Genomic DNA, 16,426 nt, shown 5'->3' with positions numbered 1-16,426 from the left:
ACTCTTGCTCTGCTGCCATCAAATTAGTATCTTAATGGAGTTAGTGGCCTCTCAAAGAACTTAACAAAAACAAAAGAAGCGCAGGCCTCTAGGAAGACAAATTATGTATGTTGTCAGGGTAGCTTGTCTGTTGTAGAGCAATTTCTTTTTTAGTGAACTCTTTTTTTTCCTTCTTGTAATAAAGGTTTATTTCAGAGCCTTTAAAAAGGAAAGAAAAAAATGAAAACAAGAACACAGCGGTAAAAATGCATTATGTAAGTATATGTTATGGAACAAAGCTCCTAAAGCCTTGTCTTGTTTGTTTGTATAGGTGCTTTCATTCATCCGAAAGATGCTGAACTGTCCTTGGCTATTGAATCTTGTTTAAAGAGCTTAGTTCAGGCATTTTGCTGTGATAATCATAGTGATGAAAGAGTTCTTCAGCAGCTGATGGCAAATCATTATCCACGTGGGCTTAGACCTTCAATAATTGTAAATAAATTTCAGGATAAAGTTTATGATGTTAGACACAGGTAAGTTACATTTTGAATTTTGTTACATAGTTACAGTGTTATCAATTGTTATCAATTTGAAAGAACTATGTATAATTTTGATTCAAAGAATTTAATGTGAAATTTATGTATGTTGGGTTTTTTTGTTTGTTTGTTTTGTTTTGTGTTGTTTTTTTTTTTTTTTTTAGAGGAGTTCACCATCCAGAATTCCCATCAGTTCTTACAGCATTGGAAATAGATGATCCAGTGGTTGCCAACTGTTTGATTGATATGAGGGGTATAGAAAAAATCCTGCTGATTAAAGTAAGGCTCTCCCCTCCCTACTGGCCTCTAAAGAAAGGCATTGTCTCTTTATATAGTCTATATCCAGTTCCTCCTCTGGTTTTTGTCTGTGACAGGCAGGTAGAGGTGTGGTGACTTTCTGGTTTTGTTTTTTGTTTTTTTTTTTTTTTTTTTTATTTTTCCATCCCCAGAAGCATAACGTACAGACACTGAGGTGAGGTCCGTAAAGACAATAACTGCAACAGTTATCTGTGTAACAATGCAGTCCGTACACCAATGCCTTTTCAGATTCTTAATGCTACATACTCTAAAATTATTCTTTCATTACTGTGTTTCTTATTTTTCATTAGAAATGTAAATGATTTCTGAGTGAGAGAACTTTTCCGTTAGTTTTAAAGTAATATCTTTAATTATGGTGGATTTTCTATAGGTATGATAAGGCAATTGTATTTTTCAGAGTAGCCGTAAAGCTCGTGAAGTAATGCAGTCTAATAATCCTCCAAGAAATTGTAGAGAAGCTTTCACTGTTGAAGGGGATCAAGTATTTGACAGGCGATACTATTCTTCTGACTACCGCAGACCCAAGTATCTCAGCAAAAATGTTGAAGCAGAAATAAAGTAAGCATCTTTTTACATTGTTTCTCTAAAATGTGCATTTGTTGACATGAATAGTAGAATTGCATATTTTTCTATTTAGATGTATGTGCATGAGAAACTTCCACCCTCCACTACTCTCCTGTTTCTCCATGTACTTTTTTTGGTCACTCAATAACTTATACGTGTATGTCTGTGTTTTTGTATGTATATAATATCTCAGTATCAATTTTTTTTTTCCCAAGTCATTTAGAGAGTGAAGTTGCAAACAGGAAGGCACAGTTGACAGCATGTCAGCGACATTTGTATTCCATTGAAAATGAGATTAGGCGGAATGAAGATCATCTTCATCGTCATCGACAACACCAAAAAGAACTACAGGTAAAAATAGGTGTTGTGTTAATCTTTAGGCGTTAATCATTTTTTTTCCTGTTTCACTTTGACTTCTATACTATAATTTGAGTGGGTGATAGTTTTTCAATATTTATGCTTACCTTTGTTCATTTGGTGCTTGTGCAAAAACACAAGGGTCTGCGTATTAGTATCTAGAGGATGTTTTCATTGTTTAGGACAAAGTGATTCAAGTCATATCAGTCCTGGCATATGTTGCTGTTATTCTGTATAGTATCTTTTTTTTTCAGTTGTACTAAATCTCACAAATGAAATTTCTACTTGTTTTTTGTGGTGCAAGAAAGGAGTTGGAAGGAAGTTGCTGCAAAATTTGATACAAGTTTATTTTTCCTGCTTTCTCCTTTATTTCTATCGAGTCTTGCCTGTTAATTCCTAGAATCTTGTTTCTCTTTGTGCTCTTCATTTATGTTCTTTACATGTTTTAATAAATTGAGTGTTTCATGCTTTTAGACTTTGGCTTAATCTGATTTTCTGTATAAACCATTTACAACCATTAATCTTTGTTTTCTACGTGATTTCCAGTTCTGGTAGGTAGGATATATATGTGGTGGCTGATGATACTACTGTTAGGCAGCGTAAGATGGTAAATACTATATAACTAAAATGCTAATGTATACTTTATTAAGTAAATTGCAAATAACCAGCAGAGAAGCGGCACGTGAACTCTTATTAATTTGATGAAGACAAGTATTTGAAGGACATGAAATATATTTTATTCATGTTGAAAGGAAATGTAGTAATAATGATTTTAAAGTGCATGTTACTTTCAGGGCAAGTTCTGCCTTATTAAAATGGATTCCATAGGTAAGTGGGAAGAATGTTCTTCCGTAGGCAGTAGTGAAGCTAAAAGAATATATTACTTTCTGTATTGACTTCAATGAATTTATACGATCTTTTCTTGTAAGGTAAACTTAATATATTTTTTTCCAGATAAAAATAAGAACAACAAAAGCAGAAATAGCAGATCTTGAGAATACAGAAGAAAACCAGTCAGTGGACATCCGAATATTGGTAAGAAAAAAATATTGAATTATGTCTAATAGGGATGTGAAATAATGTCTTTGAATGTTGATAACTATTTTAAATAAGAAACAACTAAATACTGTAGATTACCATCCAGGGCACAAGTTGGATAAAATAGTGAAAAATGTTATACTTGAGAGAAAGTGTGCAATTATTGTAATGGCAGTATTTTTGGTGAGTGTTCATTTGTTTGTTTGGATTTTCCTCTATTTATCACCTTCTTCAAACCAATGGTACTGCAGGGTTATGGAAGGCAAGGTGGTGTTATAAAGAGATGTTCTGTGCATTTTCTTTCATCATTCCAGATACGCAGTGCCATAAAACTCTGGGCGGGGGGGGGGGGGGGGGGGGGGAGCAGTGATGTAGGTTTGGAGGACAGAATTAGCATCTTAGAAGCATAGATGAAGATCACTCTTTAGCGTAAATTATGTCACAGCACTGCTTCTCTGTCCTGTATCCACAGTTTCTTGGTTTATAGTAAACTCATCATGCAGTTTTAAAGTTAAAAGCCTAAGAAAGGATTGCACTATTGTGATTCCTACAAAGTGCTTATCCATGTTCTTAGAATATATAGTTAGCAATTTAAGAATAGAGTAAAAATGTTTGGTAATCTATTATAATTTTTGTTGGTGGCCATGGAATTTTAGCTATTCCTCTGTAATAAGCTAGTGTCTACAAACAATCAAGATCTTAATTCATAGAGTCAGTCTGACAAATGCTGTTAATGCTGACTACAATTGTTTTGGTTAAATTCCATGCCATGGGATCAGTGAGATGGTAACTTCCATAACCTTATAGCTTTACAGTAAGTTGTCTTTCAGCAAGTGAACATATTCATGTGAGTAAACCCTTCAAAACATACTCAAAAAGTAAAGAATTGGGAGATACAGATTCTGTGAACTCTTACGTTTTGTTTCAAATCTTGTTTTGTTAGTTTAGGAAAATGTACATTGTTTGTCCTTTAAATGGAATTGAAAAGATCATATTTCTTTGTAGGGGAGTATCTTTTTATTTTTTGTGATTGAAAAAAAAAATTGACAATTATTCGACAACAGAATTTTTACTGTTGCCTTCTGACAATAGTCTTATGCAGCTGGTAGTTTTACATATTTACTTTTCCTTAGTCTTTTCTTTGATTTTCGTTGGTATTTTTTTCTGCACTTTCTGATCACTTCTATGTAGTATTTGCTGTTCTTTCACTTATTTTTCATTCCTACATTGATTTCCCAGTTGTCTGATTGTGAAAAAGAATATTAGCACAATACAAGGTTTCGCTTACATATTTTTTCTTAAGTTTTGGAGCATTTGTCTTTTCAGAGCAGAAAGTATCTATAGTAGTAATCAATTAGGAATGGTATAATTTTCTAGGGAACAGTGAAAATTCACTTCCTCTTCCTATATTCCTCTGTATATGGAATGTACGTCCTCCATCACAGATCCAGAAGGAAGCCATAATGTTCTTTGTTTAGTAAATTACTGTAGTAAATCATTAGCATGGCTAATTCTTCACAAAATCCTAGCCATCAACTCCCAAATTAAGTCAGCTTAATTTTCACTCAGATAAAGAAGTTCCACATTTTCTTCTGCTATATGATTTAGTGGCTTTCAAGATAATTTATCCATCTGTTCTTTTGAGCCTTCATGGCAATTACATTGAGCTGTTTTTATTCTCGTTAGAGAGCTTAGAGTATTGCCTATACCCTGGTAATGATAATAAAATAAAAATCACGTAATGTGCAAATATATGGACTCCTTTCGCTCTTTGTTTTAAAATATTTTGACAGGAAGATGTGTCTGAAGAAAATAAAAAAAAGATGGAATCTGCAAAAAAAGAAATGCAGGAGCAAAGCAGAAGAATGGAAGAACTGAACAATATTCTCCAGGAGGCCGAAAAAAGATTTGAAGAAATAAAAGAAAAAATTCATCAAGTAGAAGAAATTGCTGGTCCGATTAAGGTACTGATAACTCCATATTGTATTTTTTTGTTCCCTTTGTGTGGCAACAGGAATGAGGTTAAATGGAGGCAGGAGAAAAGAATGTTTGTTCCTAATACAGTTAAGAGCTGCCCTTGAACATAGAAGTAGGGCGTTCCCTCTAAATTATGTCAAGAAATAAGCTTGGCAGTATTTTGAAGATAATGTTGATTGTTAAGTTTAGTTGCTGTAATATTTCAGGTTTAAAGAGAAGATATTTTGTTTTCAAGTGGTTTTAGTCAGGAATTGAAAAAGCAGGAAAAATGGTTTAATTGAATTTCTCCTTTAAGTACATCATATCTGTTGTTTTGGCTTTTTTTTTGTTTGTTTGTTTCTGCTAAGGCATGGCTAAGAATATGCACACTTGGTCAGTTTTCAAAATAGATTTTGTAGCTTTGTATGAAAGAGACCTGGAAATCGCAGAGAATTAACAAGGCTTGAGATAAGTAGCAAATTGAAGGTAAATGCAAAATTTTGGTATTGGCAAATAGAATCCTGATAATCTTATGCTTTCAAGAATTAATGGTTTGAAAATGAAAATAACAGAGTCCAGCATATAAACAGTATTCTAAAGTTGTAGAATGAGGAAACTTGTATGTAATGAGGAAAAAGTCAGAATTATCGCTGTAGGAATCTCTTGTATACCTCACATAAATTGTGTATTGATATTTAGTCAGCTAGAATTAAGGAAGCAAGAGCAAACGGGAAGGAAATAGTTAAGGATGGCAACTGAAAAATATATTAGTTATATTTAACTATTGTGACAAAAAATAAAATAAAACAGCATGATAACCTGTGAAAGGTGTGTACATATTTGAGAGATGCTTAGGAATCTACCCTATACAGTACACTTTTCAAATCTTGAGGTATTCAAAAATAGGATGAATTAAGCAAAGCGGACTCGGAGGTGGAAAACAGAAAACGTCGTTGGCAGCACTATGAAGACAGGAAGAAAGAACATTTGGCTTGCATAAAAAAACATAAAGAATTACTAGCTGCCAAAGAAAAAGAATTAGAGGTAAGTTTGTTTATTTTTAATGGAAGTTTTATGGTCAAGATCCTTTGAAAACTTAGTAATAAATCATTCTTCTTGTACAACATACAAACCATGTTAATGCCCAGTTAAACTGTGTATTTTCTTAGCTGTATTCTAAGCTGTTCATGTCTAAATCAAGTAAAATTCACTTTGTATAAATGAATCAAGATCTCTCTGTCTGGCAGAGCACCATCTCAGTCTTGATAGATAAGTTAATGGTTATCTACCTGGGACTCATTTTGCTACATTTATGCAATGCAAAGATTAGAATGCTTTAATCCTAAAATACATATTTTAAGTTAAATTGAATAATATTGTTTTGCTTTTTGGATGCTAGCATTTTTTCTCGTACAGATCACATGCCTGATCTTTTGCATACTTCACTAATCTGGCTTTACTGACAAACTCTATGGTCACATTCCTGAAGACTTCTGGAAGATTAGGCCCTGTTGAAATAGAGTGCATTTAGTTCCTTATTTATTTGCATTAGATCAAGAACTGTGAACATATGAAAAATTCTCACGTGGTTACAGTTCTTAGCACTGAAGTAACTACCTACATATGAATGAACATTTAGAGTAAAATTGTTGACAATAACAGTAAATTTGCTGTAATGACTGTACACAAAGAACAATATGAAAACTTGCTTTTTTTTAGAGGCCTTGTTTTTTTCCATAGGACAAAATACTTGGCTTAAAAAGTCTGTTAGTCTTTGCAACAAGTAACAATTGAATTTCAAACATTACCGTAGGAAAAAACTGCCCAGGCTAGGCAAATCTATGCAGAGCGCATAGAAGTCAGCAGAACTGTTAAGAGTCTGGATGCAGAAATGAATCGCTTAAGAGAGCGGATAAATTCAGAAAAAAATCACCATGGGAACAGAGAAGAAATAATACAGTAAGTCATCTTTAATGTCTGTCTAGTTCAGGTAAGATGGAAGAGAATGGGGAAACAACAGTTTTCTTATACTGAATTTATGTGTTTTAATACTTAAGTGATGTATGAAGACGTAGAAACGTGCTGTGATGATTGTACAGCCAATCAGTACTGAATGGTCTTAGGAGAGTTGAACTGCCCCTGTAGTGATCTTACACAGGGTTGATACTCTCAGGTTACTAATAATCAGACACTTGCTCTTTTAGTATTTAGAGGTACCCCAGCTATGGTGGTGTGAACAAAGCTCACTTGCTCTGGGATGCACTGAGCATTAAGCATGCTTCTAGTTTGAGTAGCTAATGTAGAATTTAGGCAGTTACTTGAGGTTTTGACTGCATTTCAAGAAAACAATTTCAAGAAATCATTCCTCATAGATATGGGGAGTCCAATCGTTATTTCTCCTTAGTGCGAGAGCTTCCATTTAAAAGGAAAACAAACTGAGGTAAAATATAGTAATTTGACTTGTTTTCATTCATGAAAGATAGCTTACCTAACATGCTGAAATGCTTTTAGCTTTAACTTAGAGCCTCATGAAACTTTTTTTGTGTGTGGATGTTTTGTTTTTTTTTTTTTTTTCAGCAATTGCTTGGCTTTAATGTAATGCATGCTAATGCTAGACTTTCTGTTAATTAAAACAGGCAATTTCTTGATGCAAAGGAAAGATACGAAGATGCAAACATTAAAGTAAAGAACTTAAAGAGATTTATTATGCTGCTGGAAGAAATAATGACACAAAGATTCAGAATATATCGACAGTTCCTAAGGTAACTTAATTATGCTGTAATTTCAGATGATTAGTATGTAGGTATGTATTTCTTCAATAATGTCTTTAGAAAATAAACAAACAACTATTCCACACATAAGATTATATTTATTATAATTTGAACGAAGAGCTGAACAGCTACAAAGTATTTTCTTTTGACTTGCTGGCAGAGGTGTGTGGTTCAGTGCTGTCTGAGATTGCATTCTGTGGCTAACAAAATAAACTGGTGATACGTAAATTTTGCCTGTACTCCAGAGTAAATTACAGAGCAAACCCTTGAGAATTAGGTATTGTAAAGATGGTATTCGTGATGGTCTTAGAGTTAAACCTGTTTCAGAGCCTAAATGTTAATGCTTAAGTTATAGATCCTTATCATTGGAAATTTTCAAATATTTTACACACTGATATGTTACACATGGTAAGGTATACATGAGATTCATTGTGACAGTACTTTTTTTGATTTTCTTTAACATTCTTGAAAGTAGAGATATTTGCTTTAAATAAGCCAGCAGGTGTGAGACAGTTTGAGGAAGCTGTGAGTGAGTGCTCTGACACACTTGACAGATCATACAGATTACCTGATATTGGACAGAACAGAGACAAAAATGATACCTTTTTTATTTCAGGTCCCATAATACTTCTGAGGTGAGGCAGTGCACAGCTGATGACCCTCACCAAGTTCTAGTGATTGTGTCAGCACGGCTACTAGTCCTTTGCCTTACTTTTGCCTTGCATAGTTTTTTTAACTTCATCTTGCTCCCAGTACCAATATTATTATGTCTGACAATTTAGAGTCTGCCTGGACTGACAGCTAGAAACACAACATAAGTCAGTTGAGGCTGCAAATATTTTTCTTCACACCAAAGGCCTCAGCAATGCGCGCTCAATCCAAGACAGTTCTGTTTCAGTACTGGTTTTGGACAGTAAAATATCAGCAACATGCTAACATTGAAATAATCCAGCCTATCATTCATTTTCATTAAGTCTAGTTATCAGTGGTATGCTCCCATAACTTCATTGTGGGCCAGCCGCTCTTTCTCTGCCCTATGCTGAAAAACCATTCAGGATTTTTATTCAGGTCCTGTGATTTGACAGCTGTCAGTCTGACAAGTGTCTGTACTGGGAGTGCACCACTTTTCTTGCTGCAGTCCCTTACTGTCCTGTATATATGTATATGTATATATATATATACATATATACATATTTTTTTTCAGCAGAAATTGAGGGATATATGTATTGGTTCTGCTTCTTGTACTTTTCAGTCTGGGATTTGGATGGGATTGCCAATACAATCATGAGAGATAGTAATGATCAAAAGAATCCTATCTTTTGTGCTGGAAGTATAGAAATGCCAGTTGATAAATTTGTACCGGCAGAATCTGGTACTTGCCTTTTGGGGCCTATAAGGGTCAAACTGAATCTTGTTCCTAGTGCTTGAATTTGAATACAAATCATGGAATCATAGAATGGTCCCACTCTAATGTGTACTAAAGAACCATAGTAAATTCTTGGAGGAACAGTGTTGTATTGTCTGCTGGAGAATTATGTACTAGAATTGAGGAAGGAAGGGAGTGCAGAGGGAATCAGCAATGTTTAATTCTTGGAGTCTAGCAGAGTCCTTGTAAATTTTTCACTATATTAATGATGCAGCACTAACAGTGGATAGGGAAATAGCAGTGGAGTCTGGTTATTTCATGGTGAAGTTGTGAAAGAAGCATGTCAAAAGCTTCTAGTCGATTGAAGCAGGGATTAAATTTACAGAAAATATAAACTCTGTACTTCTGGATTTCTACACTTGTTATGTTGCGTCTTTAATTTCTCTCCAATGTTAACTGTTTGAGATTTGGGGAAAAAAAGATGATGATGTGAAACCATTGATTAAAAAATTTGCTGTCACTTTTTCAAATATCTTTAAACTTGGTGAGCTAATGTTTGTTTGCATGATTTAACTGATTTAAGGCTCCTTTCTTTACGATGCAAACTGTACTTCGACTACTTATTACGCATTCGAGCTTGCTGTGGAAAAATACTTTTCGACCACAAGAATGAGACACTTTCAATAACAGTAAGTTATTTGATACTATTTGAAGTATGATAATGTGTGTTAAAATAGTGTGGTTTTTTGTTTGCTTTTAGTGTCAGCTGCTAGAGCATGTATTGCAAAGAATAGAATTGTTCTCCCCTCTCCAAAAAGTGATATGCCAAATTGTAGCACACTGTTGAAAACAAACAAGAATAAAGCCAAACTGTATCATTGTCTTTAATAGGGATGTTGCTAGATAACATGGAATAACAGGAAGATTTACTTTTTATGATTGTGTAACATCTTACTGCCTTTAAGTGGTTGATGGCTTCAATATTATGTTTTCTCTGTGTATTCTGTAAGTTTGTATCTTTTAACATGCTTCCCAGAAAGTCTTAGTCATAGAGCATTTATTTATTTATTCTGTGGGAGAATTTGCTTTTAGGATTTGAGGAGGAAAATGTGTAGTGATGACACAAATACTTGTTGACACGCTCTTCATTAAACAGGTGAAGGATAGATACCCAAAAAACTCAACTTCATATTTTATGGATTCAGTTTATTGCCTGTCTTTATCTTTTTACATTTTTTGTGACTCATATTTCATGTTTATCATGCATAAAATTTAAATATAGTCAAGGAAGATTTAAATAAAAAAAAAAAAAGAAAAAAAAATCTTTATTTTCCTGCTTAGTTCATTAAAAGTAATATAATTAGCAAGATAAGAAAATATTGAAGCTTAATCCTGAATGGAGAGTGCCACAAGGTGTCATCATAATTAGTGGAAGGGAGTGACTGTTTACAACGATTCACTTGTTCTGGTAAAGAAACTTCCTCCTTTAAGCTACTATTGTGAATCAATTACCTGCTTTTCTATTACAGCTGGTAGCTATTGGATTTTACTGTGATATAATTACATTTGTTGACAGTTATTTAATCTGTTTAATAGGTATTAAAATAGAGAATTTAATAAGAAAACATTGGCAGAATCATCTGTTTAATCTGTTCAGTGTATCTTACTATGGTGGATAAAGTTGCAGTGATCCCAGAAATGGCTAGGAGCCATTTCATTCTGAATTCTTTCCAGAGTGGCAGTGAAGTACATAAGCTGTTCCTCAAGTGATCTCTCTGTTCATATGTAACATGTTTGCAGTTCCAATAACTTTTTTTTTTTTAAGGAAGTCTCCAAGTTTAAAAAGTATTTTATTATCTTTATTTCAAGGTTCAGCCTGGAGAGGAAGACAAAGCTGCTCTTAACGATGTGAGATCGTTATCAGGAGGTGAACGTTCCTTCTCAACAGTTTGTTTCATTCTTTCTCTGTGGTCCATTACTGAATCTCCTTTCAGATGTTTGGATGAATTTGATGTCTACATGGTATAGTTTAAACTACATTTGCTATTCTGATTTGTATAAATTAGCAAAATAGTTGATTTGTGACCTGTGGTTGGTTAGAAATTTAAAATACTATAGGTAACAGTAAGTGATATTAAACAGAAGTGCTCATTAGGGGTCTTGTTTACTAAGCTTAGTGACTTTTTTTGAAGCTTAATGTTTTATAATTGGCACTAAGAACTAGGAATATCATGTTACTCTGCAAGTTCAAATCTCAGTTCAGCAGAAAAATCATAAAATAAAGGTTTTTACTTCCCTGGGCAGTTACTGTTTTTGTCAGAGGTTGCCTCTGTATGATGCTGTGACAGTCCTTGGCTTAGCACATGCCTTGGCTTCTATGATATATATGTACATCTTTATGATATATATATATGTTGAATATACATTTTTTCAGTGCAGATATAGCAGATGATTTGGTACTCAGATAATTGTTTTGTACCTACTTTCCGAGATGCTGAAATTCATATTAACGAATAGGAAATACTAATGGCAGCTAAAACTGATAAACATCATCTTTGTGTATCACTTCCCTGGAGAACTAGTTCCATGAGACAAAGACAGTAGTTGATATTTATTTTTTTTTTCTTCTTTGGCTTCAGTGTCCCTCACCCATTAAATCAGTGATTTATTTACTGAAATCAAAGACCTAGAAGAAAGAAAAAAAACAGGCGGTGTACTTTATACATAAAGAATATCAGGAAGGAACATCTGCATCTAAGGTGGTCAAGCAGACATATTTCAGCATGTTAAATGTCTGAGGTTTCCCTGTTGTAGAATCAGTGACATAATCATTGATTCCACAAACAAACTTGAAAAGCTCTCATCTTATCATCTTATTCAATTTGTCTTATCTTACAAATTAGTTGTACTGAAGTTTATTCATATGTCCAGAAAAAGATGGATAGTCAAAACTGTAGCCCTGCAGAGAACTTAGATGTCTTTTATTCTGTAAGTAATTCCTCAACACTTGTTTTTCTACTGCTGTGCCAATAAGCACACCATACTGTTTCCACATTACATCTGTAGTTACTTCTGCTGTAATCCTGGAGACTCACCACAAGAGGACCCCATCAGCCTTTTTGTAAGGGAGACAGCTAGATTCATGTGTGACAGTGTGGAAGCAGAGCGTTATTTAACCCCTGCTCATCATATCCTCACATTATACATATTTTTCAATAAGCCTACGCAAGGATGTTTTTAGAAATAAATAAATAAATAATCTGGCTACAAAGTAACTTAGGTTTCATGTAGCCCTTACATCCTTTCAGATAATTTTGAGGCAGAAAGTTATAAGAAATGTTATTCAACTAAAATAAAGTTCATCTTAGCATACCAATAAAGAAGTATTACACGTGTATATAAAAGCTGGTAGAAAAATAATGTGAGTAGGAGTGTGATTGTTCTGATAGAAGCTGATAGATTGTTCTGATAGATAGATATTTTGTGTGTATATTAAAAAGTAAAGTTTTAAGATTTCCCAAGCTTTATTTCATAGCTTTTAGAATTTAACCCTAGTATTTCTCCAGTGTTGTTTCTGTTTAGCTAAGCTTTACCATCTATGTACTACTTTAGGTAGGTCTTACTATTAAGATACTTTCTAATTTATTTATTACTAGGTAGTTGTCCTAATCTGTGCAATAAGAAGTCAGTGAAGTATACAGGCAGTATTCACTGATAAAGATTTTGTCTTTAGGACATGGTTAACAGAAGAATTGCAATGGATATGATTCTGAAGGTGGCTGACTCTCAGCGTCATCGGCAGTTCATTTTGCTCACCCCACAAAGCATGAGGTAATAATGTTGTGTTGTATTTCCTAGTAGAAGTAGGACATGAAAGTTGTATTGCAATGAGTATCACTTGAAAGAAGGAAATCTGAGGAGAATTTTTGTGATTTTCAGTGGTAGAACATTAACAGTTAAGCAGTTCATTGCTGATGTTTTTAAGAACTTAGGAGAATATTTTTCACTTTTCCATATGTAATGTGGTAATTCAGTGAAACTTGAATCATTTTATCTAAAGTAGAGGAGCTTTTTGAAATGTTTCCTTGCATGGAGCCAGGTGGGCTGCTGGTCTCCCATCAGAAAACTGATAGAATATTTTGTGTTTGTCTAATTTTCCTATTAGTATTACCGTACTTTTAACAGGCTTATGTTACTTGAGTTGACTTTTTTAAATCTGCAAGCTGATAGCTTGCTGTTCTGTTTTTTTGTAGCACCTGGATCTTTTTAAAACAAACAAACAAACAACAGTCCTCCATATAATTCTGTGGTAAAGCTATGCCCAGTTAAGGGGACAGTCACTGTCTAACCTTATTCATCCAATTCTTCTCTACAAGCCAGAAGTAATCAGTGAAGCCTGATAATTTTTATCACATTTTCTCTTCTGTCCTCTCTTCTCTTTTCTTTTCTCCTGCAAAATATACAAAGATCCTAAGCAATCTTCAAAATGAGGTTAATTTATTGTAATTATCTTGCCTTCCTAATACCTGGAGGGCGGGGGCGGGAGACGGGGTGTTCAACATGTTACTTAATGGAAATGCTTTGAGGGAATTTCTCAAACTATTCAATAAAATAGTAGGAGCTATCACTGGAGAAGCCAGAATATGTGTTTAGTAACTTCATTCTTAGTATGATGAGAGATACGTATATAAAGTGTGTGCCCCTTCAGGATCTGTAAGGCAAATAAGAACCATATTTAATTGTTACTTACATTGGAGTTTCTCTTAAAAAGTACCTTTTCTGTAACTAACATAGTCTAATTGTTAAAAAATTGAAGGATTGAGATGTATCATTGAGGATCTGTCACCTGAAGCTTTTATTCAAGTCTTGCTCCAGTATCAGTTCAGTGAAGCCAGATCTTCACCCCATGCTACTGTTTTAAAAGGGTCCAAGAAAATAGATGCAGTAATTTTAAGGCCAATAATGGAAAGAATCAAATGGAAACAATAAATTTGTGGAGAAGGTGCACTATTTAAATGATGCATACTTTTATTTTTAGTTCTCTGCCTACGAGTTCTCATATTCGAATCCTCCGAATGCAAGACCCTGAAAGAGGCCAAACACAGTTGAACTTCCATAATAGGAATGAAGAAGAAGAAGATGATTGAGTATAAATTGTATGAATATGGCACAATATTGAGGATAAATGTACATTGATGCTTGTAAATTCCAGTTGCTACTGCCTGTTGCTGGATAAGAGGCTCTCTTGTTAAATACCCTCAGGAAAATAAGTAGTTCCTGGTTTTTATTTTTTTAATCTCAGAACTACTTTTATGTGTTCTTACAGCCCAAGGATAAGAACAATTTTCATGATATCAACTGAGCATTCAGGGTTTTATTTTAACGAACAACTACTAGTTTTTCTTTCCTTGGGGGAAGGAGAGAGGGCGGGAGAAAGGGGGATATGACATGTATTTTGTATAACTGTGGAGTACTATTTTAATAAACTATGGGAACTAATACTTGTGACAATGATTTAGTGTCTCTGCACTCTTCAAACTGGCCTTGAGTTTAAAATCTGGTTTTCTGCTTATCTCTGCTTTATTTCTTGAATGTGTGCTAATACATGCAGTAAAACGTTGTTTGTTTATTTACAGCGGAACCACAGCAGCTGAATGTGTAAAATTATTGCTTTTTTTCATAATTCCAAAATTTCATAATTTTGAAAATGAAGAACTTTTTTCAGTTTATTTTCTGAGCAGGAAAAAGTATTGATTCCTAAATTTTATAGAGACTAGCTTGTGTGTCTTAGGACATGTGCTTATAAAAACTAGCAAATCATGTCTTCATAATTTTATATTCTTAATTCCAATTCTTGCACAGACTAAGTTCGCAGGTATTCATTATGTTAACAAAATGATGGGAGTCCTTCAATATAGAGGAGCAAAGTGGCATAGTTTTAAGAAATAATACAGTAACTTAGAGTAACTTTTCTAGATTGTGGGCTTCCCAACCCACCCCACTGCCCCACCCCTCGACTATACTTGAGTTGTTAAAATAAAATTGAGTCTTTTAAAAAATTATATTTATTGGGAGGATAGAAGGAGAAAGAATAACCAGGTTTTTCAAACTGCCACAAATTAACTTTACTTCTGTCCTGTTCTCCTCTCTCCAGGAATTTGCAGTTATTGGGAGCTCTTCAGAAACAATCAATTTAGAGTTCAGCCACTAGGCATAACTCTTTCTGTTTGTTTGCTTTTGGATGATACAGGAGCCATTAAGATTATTCAAAGAACAGCTCTATAGTTTCCAGAATTATTTACTGAATAGCAACTCCTCAATAAAATATCTGTACAGTTTAAGTTTAAAGTGAATGTAGCCAAAATTTAAAAACCAAATTTAGTTTTAGTCACTGTATTTTGTGTTTATTAAAGCTGTTCAGTTTTTACGCAAGTATTTGTTAAATTTGTGGGTATCTCTAAAATATGAAAACTAGCTGAGAACTGAAGGAAATAGGCTAGAACTGCAGTTGGTTTTCTTGGTGCATTCTAACTTTAGGAATTAAATCTAGTGATCTTTTAAAGACTTTGAATGTTTACTTCTGAAAACCTAGGGTAATGGCCAACACCACACTTGCAGCACACTTGCCATGTCTAAGAGGAGGTTACTGACAAAACAAAGCCAGGCTTTTCATTGAAGTGTAGGGCAGGGGCACAAGAGACAGTGACCCAACATTGAAATGTGGATGTTCTGGCTACATAATCATGTGAGGGGTTGTTCACGATAAGGATGAGGCATTTAAACATATTGTCCTGACGGGCTGTAGAACCTCTATCCGTGGAGGCTTTCAGGTTCTGAATACTGCTGCACCTCCTTCAAGCAAGGGATTGCACTAGGTTCCTACCAAACTCGAGGATCCAACAATCCTGTGAATAGAATGAAATGGAAGATACTTACAACTTGTTTAGAATCATGTGAAAACAGCATGGGAAGACACATGCAGATTGCATACTTGGCAAAGCTTTTCTGGAATGTGAACCCAGCTTGTGTTTTGGGGTGAGTCTGCAATACTCTTACATGGTCTTGAGCCACCTGTTCAGTTTGACTTGACTTTATGCTGGAACTGGAGTATATTTCAGACCCTTTTACAGTGAGAACTGATACAACTGTAAAGCTTTATTTCTTCCTGATTTCTTTTTTTTTTTTTTTTTTTTTTTTTTTTAAGCTATCAAAAAAAATAAGCAAGAGTGCAGAGGCAGGAGGGAGAAAAATGTTTATCTCCATTATTATTTTTATAATGGCTTGCGGGGAGAAAAGAGGATAAGGAAAATTACCCTGTTCCTACTGAGCTAACACTTGAGATTTCTCTCAAGTTTTCTACAGATTTACTTGAAAAATTGGAGGAATTGGCAATGACTCTGGTCTTTGATTCAAATCATATCCTGTATTTATTCTAATCTGCCATTGTACTTGATGAAAATACGTGCTTGGCTGTATAATAATTATAAGTAACTGGTTTCATGATAGAGGATTAGCTCTAAATAAACAATTACTGAAACAGT

General features: G+C 34.2%; 1 protein-coding gene across 3 annotated transcripts in view; it reads left to right on the top strand.

Moving 5' to 3' along the window:
- Nucleotides 1-14,564, top strand: part of SMC6 (structural maintenance of chromosomes 6) — a 32,558-nt gene extending 17,994 nt beyond the window's left edge. For all 3 annotated transcript variants that reach the window (XM_032184048.1, XM_032184046.1, XM_032184049.1), the window contains 13 exons: nucleotides 311-512; nucleotides 680-794; nucleotides 1,231-1,391; nucleotides 1,613-1,748; nucleotides 2,709-2,789; nucleotides 4,586-4,756; nucleotides 5,655-5,792; nucleotides 6,562-6,707; nucleotides 7,385-7,510; nucleotides 9,469-9,574; nucleotides 10,755-10,907; nucleotides 12,619-12,716; nucleotides 13,924-14,564. In XM_032184048.1, coding sequence (XP_032039939.1) covers nucleotides 311-512; nucleotides 680-794; nucleotides 1,231-1,391; nucleotides 1,613-1,748; nucleotides 2,709-2,789; nucleotides 4,586-4,756; nucleotides 5,655-5,792; nucleotides 6,562-6,707; nucleotides 7,385-7,510; nucleotides 9,469-9,574; nucleotides 10,755-10,907; nucleotides 12,619-12,716; nucleotides 13,924-14,032 — 1,742 coding nt within the window. In that variant the 3' untranslated portion in view covers nucleotides 14,033-14,564. The remainder of the gene's footprint in view (nucleotides 1-310; nucleotides 513-679; nucleotides 795-1,230; nucleotides 1,392-1,612; nucleotides 1,749-2,708; nucleotides 2,790-4,585; nucleotides 4,757-5,654; nucleotides 5,793-6,561; nucleotides 6,708-7,384; nucleotides 7,511-9,468; nucleotides 9,575-10,754; nucleotides 10,908-12,618; nucleotides 12,717-13,923) is intronic.
- The last annotated feature ends 1,862 nt before the right edge of the window (nucleotides 14,565-16,426 follow it).

Source organism: Aythya fuligula, chromosome 3 (assembly GCF_009819795.1).
Source record: "Aythya fuligula isolate bAytFul2 chromosome 3, bAytFul2.pri, whole genome shotgun sequence".
NCBI lineage: Eukaryota > Metazoa > Chordata > Aves > Anseriformes > Anatidae > Aythya > Aythya fuligula.
The sequence above is the reverse complement of the archived record's forward strand: the minus strand, read 5'-3'. Positions and strand labels throughout refer to the sequence as shown.